The sequence below is a fragment of the Cyprinus carpio genome, chromosome A12, assembly GCF_018340385.1.
Source record: "Cyprinus carpio isolate SPL01 chromosome A12, ASM1834038v1, whole genome shotgun sequence".
Classification (NCBI taxonomy): domain Eukaryota; kingdom Metazoa; phylum Chordata; class Actinopteri; order Cypriniformes; family Cyprinidae; genus Cyprinus; species Cyprinus carpio.
The window spans coordinates 15,367,356-15,386,514 of NC_056583.1; the positions used below are offsets into that span (position 1 = coordinate 15,367,356).

Here is a 19,159-nt window from a genome sequence, read left to right on the forward strand (position 1 = left end):
TGATGAAGCTATGATAAGTAGAGGGTTGCGCTCAGCCCAATCATCTCCTGTGCCACCAATCAGGCCAGACAGGCCCCTATTTACTGACACAAAAGCTTAAAAAAGCAGCCATTACAAAACACTTTGTTTTCTGCCCAGTCGACAAGAATGGAAAAACAAGACAAAGGTCCGAGCATTTATCAAATATTCCACTGAAGCATCATACTGATGAACAAACAAAAACTAAAATTGCCACTGGGTGACAGCCCTAATCTCTTTTTGGGCCCTAAAAGCTTTTTGCCTTTTATTTGTTTGTCAAAAAGCCCCCTCATCCCTGCAGTGGGCAGATGCTCAGAGGCAATGGCCAGGGTAAGACCCAAACTGCTGTGGCCCAGAAGACTGAGGTTGCCAAGACAACTGGCCCAGCACCCCTGCTGCTGTCACTCTGCCTGTGTCGCTCAGTCATTGATTCTCTCCATCTCACCAGCTCTCCACAAGCAGCTTGCATTGTTCTCAATGGCCCTCATTGAGAAGGCGTTGTACATGATAATAATACACCTACCAACTCTAGTCTCCACCGTCCAATTCATCGTGTCACACATTAACAACCAAAAACCATATTGAACAAGAAAAAATAAAATTTGAAAGCTAATACCAGTAAGCACACCTTCGTTTTCAGCATTTAATAACGAAAAAATACATACATAAAGCTGTTGTCATATAGACCAAAGAACATCATCAAATAAGAAATACATTGAAAATGTACAATGTAAACAATAGTCACAGCCTATTACGCACCTCGCACAATGGTACGTCCTGAAGTCCTACATCTGTTAAATACAAAGTATCAAAAAAACAGACGTTCACAGAGACACATCATTAATATCTAAAGATCTCGATAGCTAAGCATCGACTGTGCTCGTTTCAGCCAAAACCCTTCATGAATGCAACATTTGGACTTATCTGGAATCGCTAATTTGCATTTTCACATCAGTAACACCACAACCGCCAACAGCCAAACGACTGCCGCAAGAGATCATTGTGACTTTCTTTAAGGACTATTGTCAATGCACATTAATTTCACTCGAGTCCACGACTCTTAAATGTAAGTAACACTGAATAAGGCTAATTTCATGGAGAACATACAATTTATATCCACTAACCGACCATACGTGTCAATTTTGGTCAATCATATCTAACGGTAGATTAAGCCCTTTAGACTCGTATTGGCCTGAGAGTGACGGTTTCTTCCTCAGCCTCTTGGCTTCGTTTTGCAGTTTCTGTCGGATGTAGCCCTTGATCTCTACGTCAGTCTTGCCAGGAAAGAAATACTGAACGGTTCCTGTATGGAAATATTTCTGAAAATTAGGTATAATATATTCAAATTAGTCTAAATTTTAACAATCTTTAAAGTTAAAGGGAAGAATCTTACTCAGGATTGCCTGGACCTCTTCGGTGGGCAGAGCAGGCTTTGGCTGGCCTCTTTTGTTGTACACGACTCCAGATATGGAGTGGGAAGCCAGGCATTCCCTCTCGTATAGTCCACGGAGAAGGTCGTTGGTCAGTTTTTGGGCAGTGGTGCCTGTGTTACAACTCTCCAAAAGTTCAGGAGTGATAAACTGAGAAGGAAAAAAAATAAATACACTATAGCTTGATAAGACACAGAGTTTTTCTTTTATGTATGTTAGGAAGTGGCCGATATGACAAAAACATTGTATTACAATTTTTTCAGGCAATTCTTTTGGATACTGGTTTATAAGACTATTTTTATTTGTATTTGCAAATTACCGAGCAGTACAGCCACACAAATTGTCCTCTTTAAAAATATATATCACTACAATGTAACAACAGAGAAAAAAAAAGAATGATAGATCACTGAAAAAGAATAAAATAAAATGGCAAAAAAAAACACCCTGTATACACACACACACACACACACACACACAAAATTGTTGTAGGATTACTTTTAAATGACTTTTTTTTTTTTAAACACTCAGAAATTGCTAGTAAATTAAAAAAAAATTACAAATAAATTATTGAATTAAGCATGCAATTTTTAAGTAAAAATACTGAAGTAGTATTTTCTTGTAAAACATATTCCAATACGTTTTATCTACAACTTAGGAAAAATAATTTAATAATTATTAATTATTATAGTAGATGTATTACAAAGACCCTGAAAGTTCTTGTGATATCAGCAAGCATCATATTAAAAATACAGAGTGCTACAACATTAGGATAGTAGGATGAAACTAGAGCATGACAGAAAATGTACAACCCAATTGGTTGTACAAATAATGAGCCAATTACAAATTATGTTTATTTGTTGCGCAACCTCTGACTATAAAGTCTAAATAACTCTTATAGACTACCTCTGTGAAGAGCCCATCCCTCAGAGCATTCTGAGTGGCCTCATGAGGTTTCTGCGGTCCTGGACCCTGATTCAGCCATTGCCCATTCATAATGGCTGGAGGAGAACGTACATCTGGTATCACAGCATCCACCTCGGCAGGTGCCTGTGCTGTGCCTTGAGAAACTGGGGTCCCGAGAGAGGTACTGTTGTTCCCATTTGACAACATCTGGGTCTTCTCGATTAGCATTTCCAGGTTTCTTGCTAGCTTTCCACATGCTGTATCAAGTAAATCAAATGTGAAGATTTGATTTATACAATTCAATGAATCAAAATACCTAACAGAATAAAACACTATTGACCTGTAAGGCACCTAAGTTGTTCCTTCAAGTCCTCCATTTCCCTCTGCATACATAAGACCATGGCAATGAGCTCCTTCTTCGAATAGGACTGTAAATAATGAGCCTCCTGCCATCATAAAAACACACAAGCTCAGGTCTAGAATCAAATGTCTCGTAAGCAAACAAGCACATCAACAAGGAAATGTCTTGAATGCTGAACACAACTGACTCGCGTCCTACCTCAGACTCAGAAGCAGGAGGACTGTCAGCATAGAGGTCTGCGGAAGAACAATCCAGCTCATTAACCTGTCATGACAAGAAAGAGTCCTAATATTTCTATTTACTCAGTCAGTTGTCATTGACTGACACAAACTGCTCATTTCAGCCCTCAAATTTGATTGCGTTTTCTCTCCCCATGAATGCTTGGACTGAGGTTTCTCTCTTCACTGTCATTTTGTGTGTTGCTTGTTTGACAAATAAAGTATTACTTTCAACTATTTTTGATGGTGTAAGAAATAGGCTCTCAGTTTGTATAAGTCTGTGTAAGACTGAAAGTAATACATGATGCAGAGAAAATATCTGTTGTTTTTCAAAAATAAAAAAGGAATAATCTAGCAGTCGGCAAATAAGAAATATATAAACTAATAGGCTAATTTTCATCTGAAATGTACGTTAAACTGTTAAATTATGAAGTGCATCCAAATCACAGCCGTACTGATATTTAGAACAACAGTAGTTTTAATACTGCTTACATATACATTGACATGGTTGATATCTTGTTACCCTTAAAAAAATTAACCATGGAAAGCAGCTTCCACTGAAATATCAGTCAATGTTTCTACAATACAACTGTGGTGACCTGCCAGCTGTAAAAATAAATCAAATAAACTGTTTAACCCCTTACCTGTCACTCACATTTTTGAACATAGACTTAAAAGTGCACTTTCCAAACTAAAATTTTTATAATTCATGAACAAAAACATTTTATAACATGGTATTGATGTACCATTTTCATGGTAATGCAATGTCTTGATTTTAAAATGGGTTTTAAAGGATGAATTTTGAGATTTTCAGTTTTCAGTTGATATATCATTTCTGATTATTTCTAAAGTGTGACAGAGAAAAAGGCAATGAAGAAGACTTTTTTTTTTGACAAGGTCAGAACTCCTGTTATGATGTAGATTTTTGAGGGTGCACTCTTGTCATAAATTAATCTATTACTTTTCCTACATAATTTTTTAACAAAAAACATTGGTAAAATATCTATTTAGGAGTCTTAGACCTTTCCAACGATATAATGTTTGTCATGATTAGATCGGAATTTAGTGAAGTAAACGTAGGTGTCCCGTATACGGGACAGGGTGACAGTTAACAGGTTAATATGGCTCAGCTCATCTCCAAGCCACACTAGGTCCCCTAAACCCATCTAAAACCAGCAAAGAAGACCAGCAAAACAACTGGTTCAAGATGTGTTGTCAGCAAAGGTAGTCACTACTGTCATACAAAAGTAAAGCTACATAATGCTTCTTAAACTCTATAATGAGAACCCATATTGTGGCGTGGCACACAATACTGGTGTTTTCCATGGGGGAAGTACCATGGTCAATTTTTATAAGGGTGCCAACAACATAACTTGAAAAGAAGAGATTGTTTCAAACTTTCTAAAGTTTCTTATTTCAAAACTTTTAAGCCTCTGGTGAGCTTGTACTTGGAGTGAAATGAGTGCAGGGCTTTAGTTGTGGGAGCGCCCGATTGTATTTTGATCAAATGGTGTATTGTACCACGCTTTACCCTATTGTTCTCCATTAGCGGCCAGGCATGGCCGCCTGCCCTGCCTCACACCACTGCTGCAGGATAGGAAAGCATTCAGTCTATCGTTACACGATGCGAAAAGTGCAGCAGTAATCCAAGAACAGTAAATCATGGGTGATATTGTAGCGTGCAATGCGACGTGGAACAACTGTGATAATCAAAACAGAAAGGTTTTGCTGTCCTTCTTCTCAGTCAAAATGCATCATAGAACATCGATTAAACACTGATAATGAGAAAAAGCCCAAACCTTCATGTCTAACGTTAACTTCTGAAGCCCGGCGTCGGTTGAGCTATCTTCTTCTGCTTTTTCTTTGGTGGAAAACATTTTTCTTCGTTTCTGTGCACCGTTCTGCTGGACAGTCGGGTTGACATGATACTAATTATTTTCTGGGATCAACCATTTGCCATTAACAGTTGCAAACAAACAATGAGACATTAAATACTCAAATCACGTCTCCGTGGATGATCTTACGCTGAAGCAGTCCGCTTTTTGTTCCTCTTCCTCGTCCTCTTCATTTTCGTAGTCAAGAATTCGCTGCGCTTTTGTTTTCCTTCTCATTTCTCTCCCATTATTTTATTTGCGATCGAGAAAAAAGGCTCCACTCTGCATAATGCAGTTACGCCGTATTAGACTGAAACAACACGATCCCTCTCTCTTTCTGAGATTTACACGCTGGAGATCTACTACAGATGCCGACAACTATGTACCTTTCGATTATTCTACTTCAGCTCAAATACTTGAGTGAACGCATGGAGAGACAGCACTTTACCGAGAAATGACAGGAACACATTTGAGGCTAACGCACCGTAGCGTAACGTGGCACGAACTCGAGTCCCGTCTAGATGCAATCTAACGGCGGATCTTCACAACAACAGGAAATCCTCTGCAAAACATTTACCATGGTAACCTTAGTTTCCGCCAAAATACCCTAGTTACTGCTGTAAAAATCGTGATCAATCTATATAGATATTCTTTCAGACAGTTCAAGAAGATTTAAGAATCGTCATTTATTTTATTGAATGCACTGGTCATCCAAGTTATAGTTTTACTGTAGTAACAGCAACTGCAGTAATTATGGTATGGTATGAAACTATGGTTACCAAGGTAAATATTTATAAGGGGCGCTCTATTAACTCATGTTTCCCGTCCAGTCGATGTGTTAAATATTGTATACGCGCTCATAAACAATAGGGCATTTCCAACTAACTTACAGTCTTATTTACACGTTTAGATTATTAAACCTGACAGTTGAGAAAATTAGATTCGTCATGAAGGATTCAATGAGAGGTGATCCTTGCACTGTTTATATGAGATCCTTTATTACGTTGTATTAAATTAAAGAGCAAATTTATTTTTGTTCCTGAACTTTTTTTTTTTTTTCAGGTCAGGTCAATTAAAGCTTTCTGCTTTTGTAATTATTGGAAACCTACAGTCACACTAGGATGTTTCTTAAAATTCGTTTTCAAAGTCTTAAAGAGCCTTAAGTAAATGTGAATACATTGATTGATAAGGCGGTGGAAGAAACAGTGACACCATTTAGGTTAAATGTAGTCACGCAGTCTCTTTTCCAAGTTTCAAAGTGTTTTCCAGCATAAAAACATTCTCTGAAATATTTTCTGACTGATCCAGTGATAACCAAATGGTTATCCAAAAGCTTGACGTCTTGAATGGCAATAGTTGAATGTTTACAGCCTACAAATGACATTTCCATTTCCAAGATTTTTCTTCAGTAATCGATTGTTATGCTTTCATATTTTCTTCAGTAACTCCTGACACATGTAGCATTTTTATGCACAACAGTTTGTTTTTGATATAAGGCAATGAACTGTGGTCTCTTTAAGAGTTCATACTTGAACATTCAATGTGGCCTCAAAAGAAATTGCAATCCAAAGTTAAAAGGGCTCTTATATGTAATTCTCACTGTGTCAGTCAGCCTACCAGTCAGCCTTGAGAGGCAGTGGGGAAAAGAACTGAATGCCAACTCACATTCTCACATTGAGATATGCATTGAGAAATTCCAGTTAAAAAAATTATATATATATATATATATATATATATATATATATATATATATATATATATATATATATATATATATATATATATATATATATATATATATAGAAGTGTGAGTTGGCATTCAGTTCTTTTCCCCACTGTCTCTCAAGGTTGACTGATGCAAGCATCTGACACAAAGAAGTATGTTTGATGTAGTTATGCATTAAACACCTTTAAAAAACAAAATAGCTATAATTCAAAATTCATCAAGCATAAAAAAAGAGATAATCTTGAACCCTGTTATAGAGCGCAAGTGACCCCGGTTTTTGTTAAACACGTTCAATGAGCGCCATCTTGTGTATATAAACGCATTTTACAGTACAGTATTTTATTGAGTCAGGCTGTTCAAAGTGATATAATTTAATACAATGAATTTACTACAAAATACACTGCAACTTAAGTTACTTTGATCTGTTTGCTATTTTGTGTGCTTCATAATTGTTTTAATGTTTAAAAGTTGATGAGGCTATTTATTTAATGGCTGGTGACACGTGACAACTTAATATGTAGAATCAAGTCAGTGAGGTCAAAAAAATGTAGAAATGAACGGTATGCATTTTTCTAAACGTCAGCAGAAATGTAGCCTAGACTTTATGGGCCAATGAAAAATTTACTTTCAAAGATAAGCCTACGCTAACAAATAGTCACTTGAGTAAAAAGTGTGACAACTAGCACTCTATGATAATACATTACTTTTTTTGGCATAAAGCATGATCCATTTATTAATCTCGGTATCGGAATATTTCCGGCCAGTGTTTTAGTGCTTTCAGTACGATACCACTTTAGAATATTGCAAATTTTGCCAATATTGTATTCCCACGGAGAGCATCAAGAAAGTGAAGAAAAATAAAGGCGGGACAACTAATAGATGTTAAATAGACAGATACCAGTTTTTATGCTATTAAACAAAAGTTTTATTTATAGGTTTGTATACAACCGGGGATTTTGATGAATGATCTCATCCCGTATGTGCACTAGAATATTCTACGCGTGCGCAGTGGCAGCATGTTTCAGCGCCTCAGTTTCGGCCAAGTTGTCGGCAAGAGGAAATTCTGCAAGTCATGGTGGGCCATTCAAAGCGAGAGGGGAGTGATAACCATATAGAGTTTTAAGGGAATAAGTGTGTAGTTAGTTAGAAGTGACTGATGACAGTGGCTGTGTATGCATATAGAGGCATTCGGAGTCATTTGTCAGTAAACTCTTCCTGAGTAAGTATGAAAACGGACTATTTTGATGCTATGCTAGCGTGCTAAGTTAGCTATAGCTTTCGAAATTGCGAATGTGGGAGTGTGTGTCAGCGCGGCTGCTGCAAATGCACATGACAGCTTTGCTTGAACTGAAGGAACCGTTTTGAACGGTTAGGTTTAACCAGCTGACAAGAACTGTGTATTTAATAAAAGTTGTTATTAGTAATTCAGTGTCCCTGGTAGATCCTCGTCAGGGCCCGCCTCTTTATTGGCTGTAGCGCGGAGAAAAAAATGAGTGACGGATATCTTGTCCAATCAGAGGCTGTTGCGCCACTTGTTGCTAACGGGCTGCTGGGCTATGATAGCGGAAGTGTAAGAGGTCAATACTTCACAGTGCTTGGACAAGTTAATTGTTTTTAGATGGTGTTTGAGTTGGAAGAGATGAATGTAGGCAGTGAATGACATTAGGCCGAAGCTCAGTCACCGATCTAGAGTTTATTGGTGGCGAATATGCGCGATTTCTTTGCGTACTTTTGGTTATTAGAGGGTTACAGGGATGGATGGATTGAAGTGGGTGTGATTGTGAGGTGGGTGTATGTGGTGGGAGGTCATTAATGTTTTATAATAACAGTTTCATAGTAAGACTAAATTGTCACTGTATTGTTATGATTAGGTTGTGTTGCAAACACTTTGTTGTGGTTTCTGATGTGCTTTCATAAATCTGGATGTGTTAACGTTAGAAAGTTGAAAGTAAATTTATGTATTATACTAGGTTATAATGCAAACATCTTTGATGTTCTTTAACTGATTAAGCTTTAATTGCAATTTACTTGCGATTGGAACATTTATTATTTAATTGCTAATAATTTTATTGTAAATTTTTGATTAATTTTTTTTCTTCTCTCTCTATGCAGGCTTGGTGAACTTTGAAAGTGCATGCTTACAAATATATACGCTGGATATAATTTGGGTGAAAAAACTTTCTTCAAAGACAACAAAAGAGGATTTATCTTCACCTTTAGTTCTGTTTTATTAGAAGCACATGACTGTGACACAAAGCGAGCGTCCTTTTATCTTGTGTCTGCTTTTGATTTTCTATCGTATTCAAGGCTGACCGTAACCTTAAGTGGGTTTGACATTTGTTTGTGTGTAATTTTTTGTTTTTGCTTTTTAGTTCCTTTTTGAGTTTTTTCTTTTTGTTCCTTTGCAAAGAAATGCTTTACTTGAAAAAGTACTTCACAGAGGGTCTTATTCAGTTCACTATCCTCCTGAGCCTAATTGGGGTACGGCTGGACTTGGACACTTATTTAAACAATCAGCTCCCCCCACTCCATGAGATCATCCTGGGCCCCAGCTCGGCCTACACCCAGACGCAGTTCCACAATCTCCGTAACACCCTGGACGGCTATGGCATCCATCCTAAAAGTGTGGACCTGGACCATTTTTTCGCCACTCGTCGGCTTCTGAACCAGGTGCGCTCCCTGGATCATCTGCGTGTGCCCAGCACTGAGCTTAGTGCCTGGCTGGTGCATCGTGACCCTGAGACTGTGGTTTCGGCAACCAGTCAGTCCGGCCCCAGCATTGCCCTGGACAATGGGGGCAGCCTGGAGGACGTGAACAACTCTGAAGCCTCTGCCATGAGAGGGGCTGGCGGTGCTTCTGAGACCACTTACAGCCTCAGCGGAGAGGACAGCCTGGGAGCCGTGGCCCCTGAGGACAGTCAGGAGCAAGGGGAGAGAGAAAACAGTGACGACCTCTCCAAAGAGGTACAGTAGATGTGTGTTTTAGCTTAGCCTACTGTAATTAGATTGACATTGGTTCGTATTTGATTTCCTCATGGAGAGAATCGTGTCATGCTGTTATCTCTAGCCATTAGATTAAACATATTGCACAGTGGCTATTAAGAGCGTTGTATGTGAGCTAGTAGTATTCTTAATCTACATTATGAGCACTTACAATAGTGGCTGGACAGGGTGTGGTCTCATCGATAGAGCTTTCTATCTCTTAAAACTAGGTAGCTGTGCTAATGTTAATGTTTTTAGGTTAACAGTAATGTAAATATTACATTTTCAAGCAATGTTACAGCTTGACATGTGGTACAAATAGTGCACTGAATCAAAATAGAGATTGTAGTAGTAGTATTTTGTCAGGAGCATGTAGCATTTAAATTTTTGATAGTGAAGTGGTTCCTTTGTGATTTATTTATGAATACATGCTTGGGACAATTAGCCAAATAAGAGCTGATGAATCCTCATCATGTCCCTCATTAAATGTAATTATCTACTGATGTTCTGTAATCTTAGACCTTTTATGACACTCCCCTGTAATGGATATATTTCTAGGACATTGACCTCATAGACATCCTTTGGAGGCAGGATATTGACCTTGGTGCTGGCCGAGAAGTATTTAACTATAGCAGTCGGCAGAAGGAGAGTGAGGCTGATAAACCTAATGAAGAAAACGAGGAGGCAGGTGGAAGAGAGGAAAGCTGGAGAAATGGACTTAATCTCCAAGCAGTGCAGAGCCTAACTCATGTTGATGGAGAGACAGGAGAGAGCATACCTACGGAGGTATGTGCTGTAATATGCTAGGATTATAGGGAGGTGTGAGGAGCACAGCAAGGTTTTGGTTAATAATGCTTTTAGATTATTCAAAAAGGCTGGTAAGCTGTAGATGTTAAGTGATTTTGAGTCAGCCTTGGAATAACATGGACTTTTCTTGTTGTGTTTCCTAGCTTACCAGTCTTGGTGCTCAGACTTCATTATCCCTGCAGGAATGTCTGAGGCTTCTGGAGGCCACCTTTCCATTTGGAGAAGAGCCAGAGGTAGCGACAGTGAAATTCATGCCACATAACAGATTAAAACTTGGCAGTTTTTTATTTGATTATCATTTTACATGGTCTTTTTCTCTCTTTAGTTCCAGGCCACTGGATCCACCTCACAGCTTAGAGCTCCAACTGAGGAAACGCCGTCAACATCACAAGAGATCCCTCTGCAAGCCCCTCTGTCACAGTCTGATTCACCACTAGACCTGGAGCAGCAGTGGCAGGATATAATGTCCATAATGGAACTGCAGGTTTGTGAATTTATTTCATTAAAAGTCAATGAAGGAAATATATACACCTAATACTCTGCTCAGTCACAGTGGTTATAATAGTATCAAATTAAATATCATTTTAAAAGGATATTATCATTTTCCTTAAACCTTAAATTAGGGCTGAGCAATATGGTCAAAAAAATTATCACAATGAAATTTTTAATATCAGTTGATATCAGTAATTATCCCGATAAAAAAGTTTTAAGATTTTTGCTCCTAAGTGAAAGTTGTAGAAACCAGACCATTAATTATGCTTTTAAACTTCTCTTCATGGTCAGAGCATGACAAACACTTCACGTTTTACCTCTTAGAAATGCACATTTGACAGTAGCTTGAGTAGACAGTAGTAGTAGTAGCTTGAGTTAGGATGTAGATGTAAATTTATGTTCATTATCAAAAACAGCAATATCTGTAAAAATTGTAACAACCTCGTATTCATATGGTGAAATTTAATTCATCTGAGGTTTGAGTTTTAAATAGAATTAACCACTGGTGTTCCATAGTAGCATACATTTAGGTCATGATAACCACAGTCAAAACCTCACATATACCACTTCAATACCATGGTAGAAATATAACTATATGGTTTCTAGGTATCTGAATGATAAACAGTAGTCTAAATAAATTTAGTATGAATGCACAAATGCTATAGCTTAATCAAAAAAATATATATATTGTAATTATATTCCATTACTCCTTTAATATTTGTCTACATTAATAATATAATAATATTTAATATGAATATTCCAAATTTCTGCCACTACTTATTAATTACTGCCAGTTAGTATTACTACAGTAAAGATTTGTAGATTGAACTGTATTGTTGTGCACAGTGTTTCTCCTGTTTGTCAGTGCCGTTTCATCTGGTTATAAATCAAATTTCCCATGAATCTTCTGACATATAACAGGTCAGTATACCATAAAAACATGTGAACAAATTTGATTAAAAACGATTAAGTGCAGGAACAAAAAGAACTTGTGCTCTGTTTGCATGCTGCGCACACGAAGCGCAAGCACGAGCACAGAGAACAGCGGTCGGCGGTACGGGTTCCCGGTTTGTGTCTGTGTATTTCCACTGTAGAAACGGTTGTTCTGGGCCGAAACTGACTTCTTTCATATTTGTCGGCCAATATGCAGATAACTATATCAGTATATCATCATAAACACAGCAGTTTTTGTCTTACGTGAACGTAAACAAATGAGAAAGAAAACACACATGTACAGTATTTTTAGATCTGCGTGCTTAAAGAGACAGCAGCCTAATAAACGCGCTGCCTGTCATTAATGTTAATCAAAGAACAAAAGATAATCGTTCACTGATCTTGACTGAATATATTTAATAACTTTAATTGATTAATCTATATTTTATTTATGAAAAGAAAACTATGCAGTTTTTTTTTTTTACTTTTTTAAAAACTAACTAAATAATTACAGTTTCTGTACCTGAAATTTTGTTCAGTTGTATTTATTTATGATATTGCTAATTGATTTGTTTGTTCCTATCTCATTACTGACTGTTTACTTGTCTTTAACACTTTAATATTTGAAATTTATATTAATCTATTAATCAGTTTTTGCTGTGGTATTTTTTTAAAGCATAGGCAAAATGTGTTCTACAGTGTTCTGTAGGCTGCCGATTTTTGCTCATGTTATTTGGCTGCAACAAAATGCTTTGTAAAAAGACAGAATAAATGTTTGACTTAATTTTTTTTATGTTGGATTTTTTATATTGGAATCGAAACTAGGAATCGATAAGAATTGGAATCGATAAAATTAAAATGATACCCAACCCTACTTGTGATCCTAATAACATATCTACGTCGGATGCGAGCACTGTTGCATCATGTTGCAAATCCATTTCTGCTTGTATGTCAGAAATAGAGTGGGACATCAGTTTACTGTCGGAGATTTGTTGTGTCAAACTCAGTCCGTGCCACATCCAGTGTAGACAGAATCGCCGAATCAGAATCTCTCTGTTGTCTGGTGTTAATACCAGGTAAAATTAGCAAAGAGCTAATTTTGTTTGCTTTACTTTGTAATTGATTATTTTAAACAAGACAGTATGATGCAGGCTTTTCAGAGAGACTGAAAGTAAATGATAATGCAGTCTGAGTCTGACTTGTGTGGATCCAACACTAATGTTGCAACACAGAAGTAGGAATAAAAGTGCTTTTACCACTACTTCATTGTCTGTTCCAGACCATTTGATATATATACTGTGTATTTATGTTTTTAACCCAAATGACCCATGTTGTTTTCAGAGTATAGGTGCATTCACGCCATATCGGAATTCCCGTAATTATGAGATTCCAACTTGTAAAAAGCATTCATGTCCTCGTAGAACTCGTAATTACAACTCTTTCATCCGGGAGTTTTCTGAGAGCTACAACTTGTACCACGTGACCACCGCACCACCTGACCACCGCAGGTTCTGTTTAGGCATTGATGGTGTTGCTATAGAAAAGCATAATTCCGCGACAGCTCCGAGTAGAATGTCACGTGTTGTCATCCCGAAATTATAACAATCATAGCAGTGGTTGTTTACTTGCAAGTCTTGAATGCACCCCGCCTATAAAAACAGAGGCTCAAAAACAGGATAGAAAATAGCCTGTTACTTCTAAATTATGATTTTTTTTTTAATGTAAAATCAAACTAACATTATAAGTGAACCTCAGAGAACATTATAAAATAATAATAATAATAAAAAAATACATTTAAAAAACAAACTAGTTTAAATTACATCAACACAGTCTTTTTTGTTCTTCTCAGCGCTGTTTAGTGGTCACGTGACCGAGACTTGTGCCACCGTTTGAACTTTGAGCCAAGTAGATAAATGGTTAAATACCTGTGAGTGTATAAATCTTAATCATTATTAAAAAATATATATATTTATTTTTATAAATAAGACCCCAAGCTTTTGGGGAATCACATGGCATTTTAAAACCTAACCTTGCATTGTATCTGACCTTGACTAACTGACCTTGACACAGCATCATGAGGGATATGATATAAAAAAAAAATCATAAATATATATATATATATATATATATATATATATATATATATATATATATATATATATATATATATATACACACACACACACACACACACACACACACACACAGTGGTTGAATTGTAAAAAATAAATAAAAATTCAAGTGGGATGGTGGGGCAAGATTCAAATTTTTAAACACATTTATATTTACCAAAACATATGCTTTATTAAATGAGCTATGGTATATGAGCTGTTTTCTTGTGTGTCAAAAGTTTTACAATGTGTTACAATGTAGGTTAAATCAAAGCACACACACACATGCATTTACACAATCTCTGTGTCTGTGTGCCAGATGACTAAATGATGCCCCTTATTTTGGGGTGTGCGATATTGACAAAAATTATATAACATTTTTGGTGACATTTCTGTCAATAAGATGTGTGTATTTGTGCTGGTTTAGGCTTGTCATGGATAAATAAATATGACACTAAAGCTGCCAGTAGGTGGTGGCAAATGTCTGTTTTAATGAATGATTCATTGAATCCTTCAATCAAACGATTCTTTCAAAATGGCTGATTCAATTAGAATCAAAGCAAGTCGAGTGTCTTTATGAATGGATCATTGAATAATGGGCTTGCTTGATTCGTTCAAAAACAGATTCATTCAGGAAAGATACACCACAGTGTTGCTCTAAGACGCACAACAGCTCAGCTCCAGCATTGTTTGGAACTATTCATTTGCAAAAGAGGAAAAAAGACAAAATTTGACTAAAATGTAACTCAATTAACCACTTGTCTGTTGAACTGCTGTATAAAATTAATTTAACATTTGTGATCACTTACACGTGCTGATTCTTCTGTGATATTACTTAACTATATCAAATAAAGATAAAAAATAACTCACAGAGGGATATTTTTTCTTTCATTATTTGAATTATAGAGGCATTCTAACTGCATTCTAATAGGCTTCATCATGCAATGAATGCTTTTTCACTCTCAGGACACCTTTTGTTTTTAATTTTTTAATTTTTTTTTGCAATGTCAGTGACATACTTGATAATGACAGCTGTGTGAATTAGAACAGGGTGATTATTTCTGAATGCATCGCATCCCTCGTCTCTCTCTCAGAATCGTCCCTTGTCCTCACAGTCACACGTAGTACAGCAGCACAGTAACATTATGTCAGGGGAATGTCTTTAAATTTTAATGAAGGAAATATCATACCTTATTATGTTGTCTTGTTTTTAAATAATGTCAGAAGTTGCGCTTTAAACATTTTGCGCGAAAAATGATGAAACCATGCGGGAGCTTGCACGCAGCTTGTTAATACTGAGCTCTGATTGGCCAATCGCTGTTATTTAGTTTATAAATTTTAATACCTAGAGAATATTACTATTTAATTTGCACTATATGTTTTAGGCCTACATAATACACAGCATTGTTAAATCTAAAAGGGATGGTAAGGGGCAATGGTGGTTTTACAGAGGGCATGCTTTTTGTCTTTTTTTTTTCCTCAACTAGGTGGAGCCCACCCATCCCCCCTCCCCCCCAATTCAAGCCCTGTATATAAATTAATATATGTCCAAGTCATTGTTTAAGTGAATGAATATATTGGACAATAGTCATGAGCATCACACCATTAAACTTAGTCTAACATTTAGTACCTCTTTTTATAGGACATGGAGGTGAACAATACTGCAGTAAATGTCACCATGAATAATGACCCCAATAACAGCAATGCCAGCACCACCGACTCAGCCACAGTAGGAAGTTTTGGACTTCCACGGTCCACTCTCATTAACCAGGATGTCAGTCTCCACCAGGCTTCGCTTCCCAGCTGCAGCCAGGACTTTCCACCATTGTTCAACCCCGAGTTGGATTCCACCGTGGTACAGCGGCCTACCTTAGTCAGGCTTTCTTCTAGCAACTCCTCCAACATCAATTCAACCTTTGGAGCTACTAACTTGACCGGTCTTTTTCTCCCACCACCTCTAAACAGTACAACTAATCTAACCACCACTCCAGTGCTGCCAGATCCATTTTCCAGCCTGCTGGAAGAGTCTATGCTGGATGAAATTAGCCTGCTAGACCTTGCAATGGAAGAGGGTTTCAGCCAAGACCAGGCTTCTCAGCTCGAGGATGAGCTCGATTCAGACTCCGGTCTTTCACTGGACTCCAGCCATAGCCCAGCCTCTCCTAGCAACTCAGAGACATCCTGCTCCTCAGCCGCATCGTCTTCATCCACCTCGGCTACATTCTCAGAGGAAGGAGCGGTTGGCTACAGCACCGATTCAGAGGCGGCCACAGCAGAAGCAGATGAAGGAGCTGTCGGGGGCTACCAACCGGAGTATAGCAAGCTGTGCCGCATGAGCTACCAAGATCCCTCTCAGTTCCATGGCATACCACAGTTGGAAAGTGTCAATCACAACCACACCTACAATCTACCACTGGCATCATCCTACTCTGAGCGCTCTCAACTGTCCACATCCTCCAGCAAGAAAGGTAGAGACAAGCAATTGCAGCAGACAAAGCTCCAGCCACCACAAGACTGTGTTGACAGGCAGTCTAGCCGTGATGAACGTAGGGCAAGGGCCATGGACATCCCATTCTCCAATGACAAGATCATTAACCTCCCTGTCGAGGAGTTCAATGAGCTTCTGGCCAAGCACCATCTCAATGAAGACCAGCTCTCGCTCATTCGCGACATCCGCCGCCGCGGAAAGAACAAAATGGCGGCACAAAACTGCCGTAAACGCAAATTAGACACCATCCTCAAACTTGAGGAGGGCGTGCAAGACCTGCAACGTGAAAAGGCTCAGCTGCTGAAGGAGAAGATGGAATACTGTAAGTGCATCAGACAGACGAAGCAGAAAGTTCAAAGCCTTACCCAGGAATTGTTCGCACAGCTGCGGGACGAGGAAGGCAGACCCTACTCGGCCAGCGAGTACTCTCTGCAGTACGGCCCTGATGGCGTTCTCCTCATGCCTCGTAACATGACCACAGAACAAAGCAGCAAGCCTGACAAGAAGCAGAAGGACAAAAAGAAGTGAGGAACTCCAACTGTTGCCCTTTTATTTTTCGCAAAGGCACTACCATACAAAGTATTTTGAAAGGCAAAGGAAGCCTTTTTCTTTGAAACGATTCTAGCGAGGAGAAGAAAATTGCATCATTGATTACTCCTCCTGCATTGGGTTTTCTTTGTTCCTTTTTGGTTCAGAAGTTTTCTCCTGAAAGTGGCATTAAAGCAGACGTGCTGTATGTTGTACTGATTTCTCATTGATGTACAGAAAGATCCGAGCGAACAGGATACTTTCAGAAGCCAACTGAAAGAACTGTCAAGAACTTGAGGTCATGAGGGACACCAACCAAATGTTCTTAATTAAAAGAACTGTTCAGGAATGCTCCCAAAAATGTAGTCGATGACAATAATACACCATACTAAGATGACATTGACCATGAGGATGCAAAAATTGTTACATTTACAGCATTAGCCCATGCTGTGTTTGTGCGTGCCCTGGGATTTCAATGGTGGGTGAGCAAGATCCAGCTGAGAGCTGGAAAAAAAAAAAAAAAAAAGAGTCTACTGAACGCTAGAAGTGAAGCCAAAAGAAACTACAGGCATGCCAATACTAACCAAAGGTTGTGTTGTGCTGTTGTCTTGTTCCCATAACGAATCATCCAGGTCACTCCGTGGATCCAAATTCACGTTTTCACTTAAAAAAAGAACAAAATAAGTTTGTTAGTCTTATTGGACAGCAAACTCACCTGAAATTTCCCTGGAGAGTCAATGTCATTTGCCAAGGAACTTGGGACAGCGAAACAAATACCACTAAAGAGTGAGTTTGAATTTAGCTTTGGCTTGATGAGAAGCATTGGAGGTACAGATGGAGGATGGAAACACTGCATTATTACTAATAAATCAGCTTCTGTACCCTTTTCAGCACTGTCAATCAACACTGTAGTTTGCCTATAAGCTTTTTTCCTTTACTGCTGGGGAAAGGGTCTCTCAGGCCTTCCTGACAGCTTTTAATGTAACTCTCTTCCATGTGCATAAACTTTAATAAGCCATCAGACATGGACACCTGAGTGGCATCAGTGCAATTTGTTCCTGAATCATGTGATTTAGTCCAATGTGTCTTGGAATACAGGATTAATTGAAACGAACGGAGTCATTTGCTTTTAAAGTTCATAATGTTTAGCCTTTGTTGCAGGTCAAAATGCTCTGTTGCTACTGCAACTTAGTGGCTTTTGTCTGTTGCAGTGGAGGAACTTTAAGAGATGCTTTTGTTACAGTTGTACTGTCATTTGAAAAAGGAATAAAATTCTCACCAAAATATACAAATAGTAGCAGGCATAGGTCATTATTACATTTAAGCTACAACTTCTCATTAGCTGGATCAGTGTCTTAACTTTGATGTGACGTGAACCTGACGTTTTTCTTTAACCCAATACACTACTTTTAGTAAAAGTACCTTCATTGCTAAGTGAGTGAAGCCATGAATGGTCTCCTGGCAAATTAAAGCAGTTAAGCTTGTGCCAATAACCAACTGGATTGTGCTTTACTGCAGCCTGAGGATACAGCTGACCTTATACACTGACATATCAATGAATGGTTAGAAGAAAAAAAAAAACAATAATACTGGTGTGAATGTCTAATTTACATGTTGTTCATCTTCATCCTCTTCTGTCATTCTCTGTCGTTTCCATCTACACTGTTCATATAGCACCATGAGACACAGTCAGTGTCTGTTTTGGTGTGACACGAATAAATATGCAAGACATGGTAATTTTTTGTCTCAGAAATGGAAAAGAGACAATCTTTATGTTACTGGTTACAAATACTAGGTAGAGATAATGAAAAAAGACGAGCGATTCATTCACTTAGATGAACCTTGAATCCCTGTTACAATTGTCATAACTACTTGCCATTAAGCACTGCTGTTTTTGTTCGTCTTGTTCGGTTTGTAAATTATTTGTTTTCTGTATGTCTCTTGTCCTAATTGCTTGGTTCAGCCAGGCCTTTTTGCACCTTCTTTGAATTTGCCTGTTCAGAGTATTCCTATATGACTTGTGTTGAGAGATTTGCTAGCAATCTGGAATTGTTCTTTTATTAATTATAATAAACATTTGTTTCATTTCCTTGGTTTTCTTTTTTATTATTATTATTTTTTTTAAAAAATTGAGAAGATTTGTGATTATAAACAAATGGCAAAATAAAATGTATTTTAAAAAAAAGTCATAGGATTTGGTAATACTGCAAAAACTCCTGATATCTATATAAATATGAATGATTTTGTCTTTGTTGCTAGCGAAACTCAATTTTTGCATATATCAGCTT

General features: G+C 37.8%; 2 protein-coding genes across 7 annotated transcripts; one reads left to right on the forward strand and one right to left on the reverse strand.

Moving 5' to 3' along the window:
- Positions 1 to 647: 647 nt before the first annotated feature.
- LOC109099614 lies at positions 648 to 5,374 on the reverse strand. 3 transcript variants are annotated; one of them, XM_042767788.1, is made up of 7 exons: positions 4,955 to 5,374; positions 4,730 to 4,834; positions 2,911 to 2,976; positions 2,692 to 2,797; positions 2,352 to 2,608; positions 1,412 to 1,598; positions 648 to 1,321 (listed from the first exon to the last, which is right to left on the reverse strand). In XM_042767788.1, the coding sequence occupies exons 1-7, from the start codon at positions 5,039 to 5,041 to the stop codon at positions 1,155 to 1,157; spliced, it is 975 nt and encodes a 324-aa protein (XP_042623722.1). In that variant the 5' UTR covers positions 5,042 to 5,374; the 3' UTR covers positions 648 to 1,154. The 3 variants fall into 3 exon arrangements, with proteins under 3 accessions (XP_042623722.1, XP_042623723.1, XP_042623724.1); XM_042767789.1 differs by having other exon boundaries at positions 4,730 to 4,831; positions 4,955 to 5,371; XM_042767790.1 differs by having other exon boundaries at positions 4,730 to 4,831; positions 4,926 to 5,062.
- Positions 5,375 to 7,532: 2,158 nt separating this feature from the next.
- LOC109099616 (nuclear factor, erythroid 2-like 1b) lies at positions 7,533 to 18,960 on the forward strand. 4 transcript variants are annotated; one of them, XM_019113129.2, is made up of 6 exons: positions 7,533 to 7,749; positions 8,643 to 9,494; positions 10,071 to 10,298; positions 10,463 to 10,552; positions 10,645 to 10,803; positions 15,498 to 18,960. In XM_019113129.2, the coding sequence occupies exons 2-6, from the start codon at positions 8,943 to 8,945 to the stop codon at positions 16,869 to 16,871; spliced, it is 2,403 nt and encodes an 800-aa protein (XP_018968674.1). In that variant the 5' UTR covers positions 7,533 to 7,749; positions 8,643 to 8,942; the 3' UTR covers positions 16,872 to 18,960. The 4 variants fall into 4 exon arrangements, with proteins under 4 accessions (XP_018968674.1, XP_018968677.1, XP_042623725.1 ...); XM_042767791.1 differs by lacking the exon at positions 7,533 to 7,749 and adding an exon at positions 7,768 to 7,898; XM_019113130.2 differs by lacking the exon at positions 7,533 to 7,749 and adding an exon at positions 7,935 to 8,315.
- The last annotated feature ends 199 nt before the right edge of the window (positions 18,961 to 19,159 follow it).

Bases quoted from the DNA above. Each gene is read 5' to 3' on its own strand.
- LOC109099614 (XM_042767788.1), bottom strand. From the start codon at position 5,041: ATGAGAAGGAAAACAAAAGCGCAGCGAATTCTTGACTACGAAAATGAA. The intron at 1,599-2,351 runs GTAGTCTATAAG...TTTCCTTCTCAG, and splicing joins GGGATGGGCTCTTCACAGAG to TTTATCACTCCTGAACTTTT. The intron at 1,322-1,411 runs GTAAGATTCTTC...ATTTCCATACAG, and splicing joins AGAGGTCCAGGCAATCCTGA to GAACCGTTCAGTATTTCTTT.
- LOC109099616 (XM_019113129.2), top strand. From the start codon at position 8,943: ATGCTTTACTTGAAAAAGTACTTCACAGAGGGTCTTATTCAGTTCACT. The intron at 9,495-10,070 runs GTACAGTAGATG...ATATATTTCTAG, and splicing joins GTGACGACCTCTCCAAAGAG to GACATTGACCTCATAGACAT. The intron at 10,804-15,497 runs GTTTGTGAATTT...CTCTTTTTATAG, and splicing joins TGTCCATAATGGAACTGCAG to GACATGGAGGTGAACAATAC.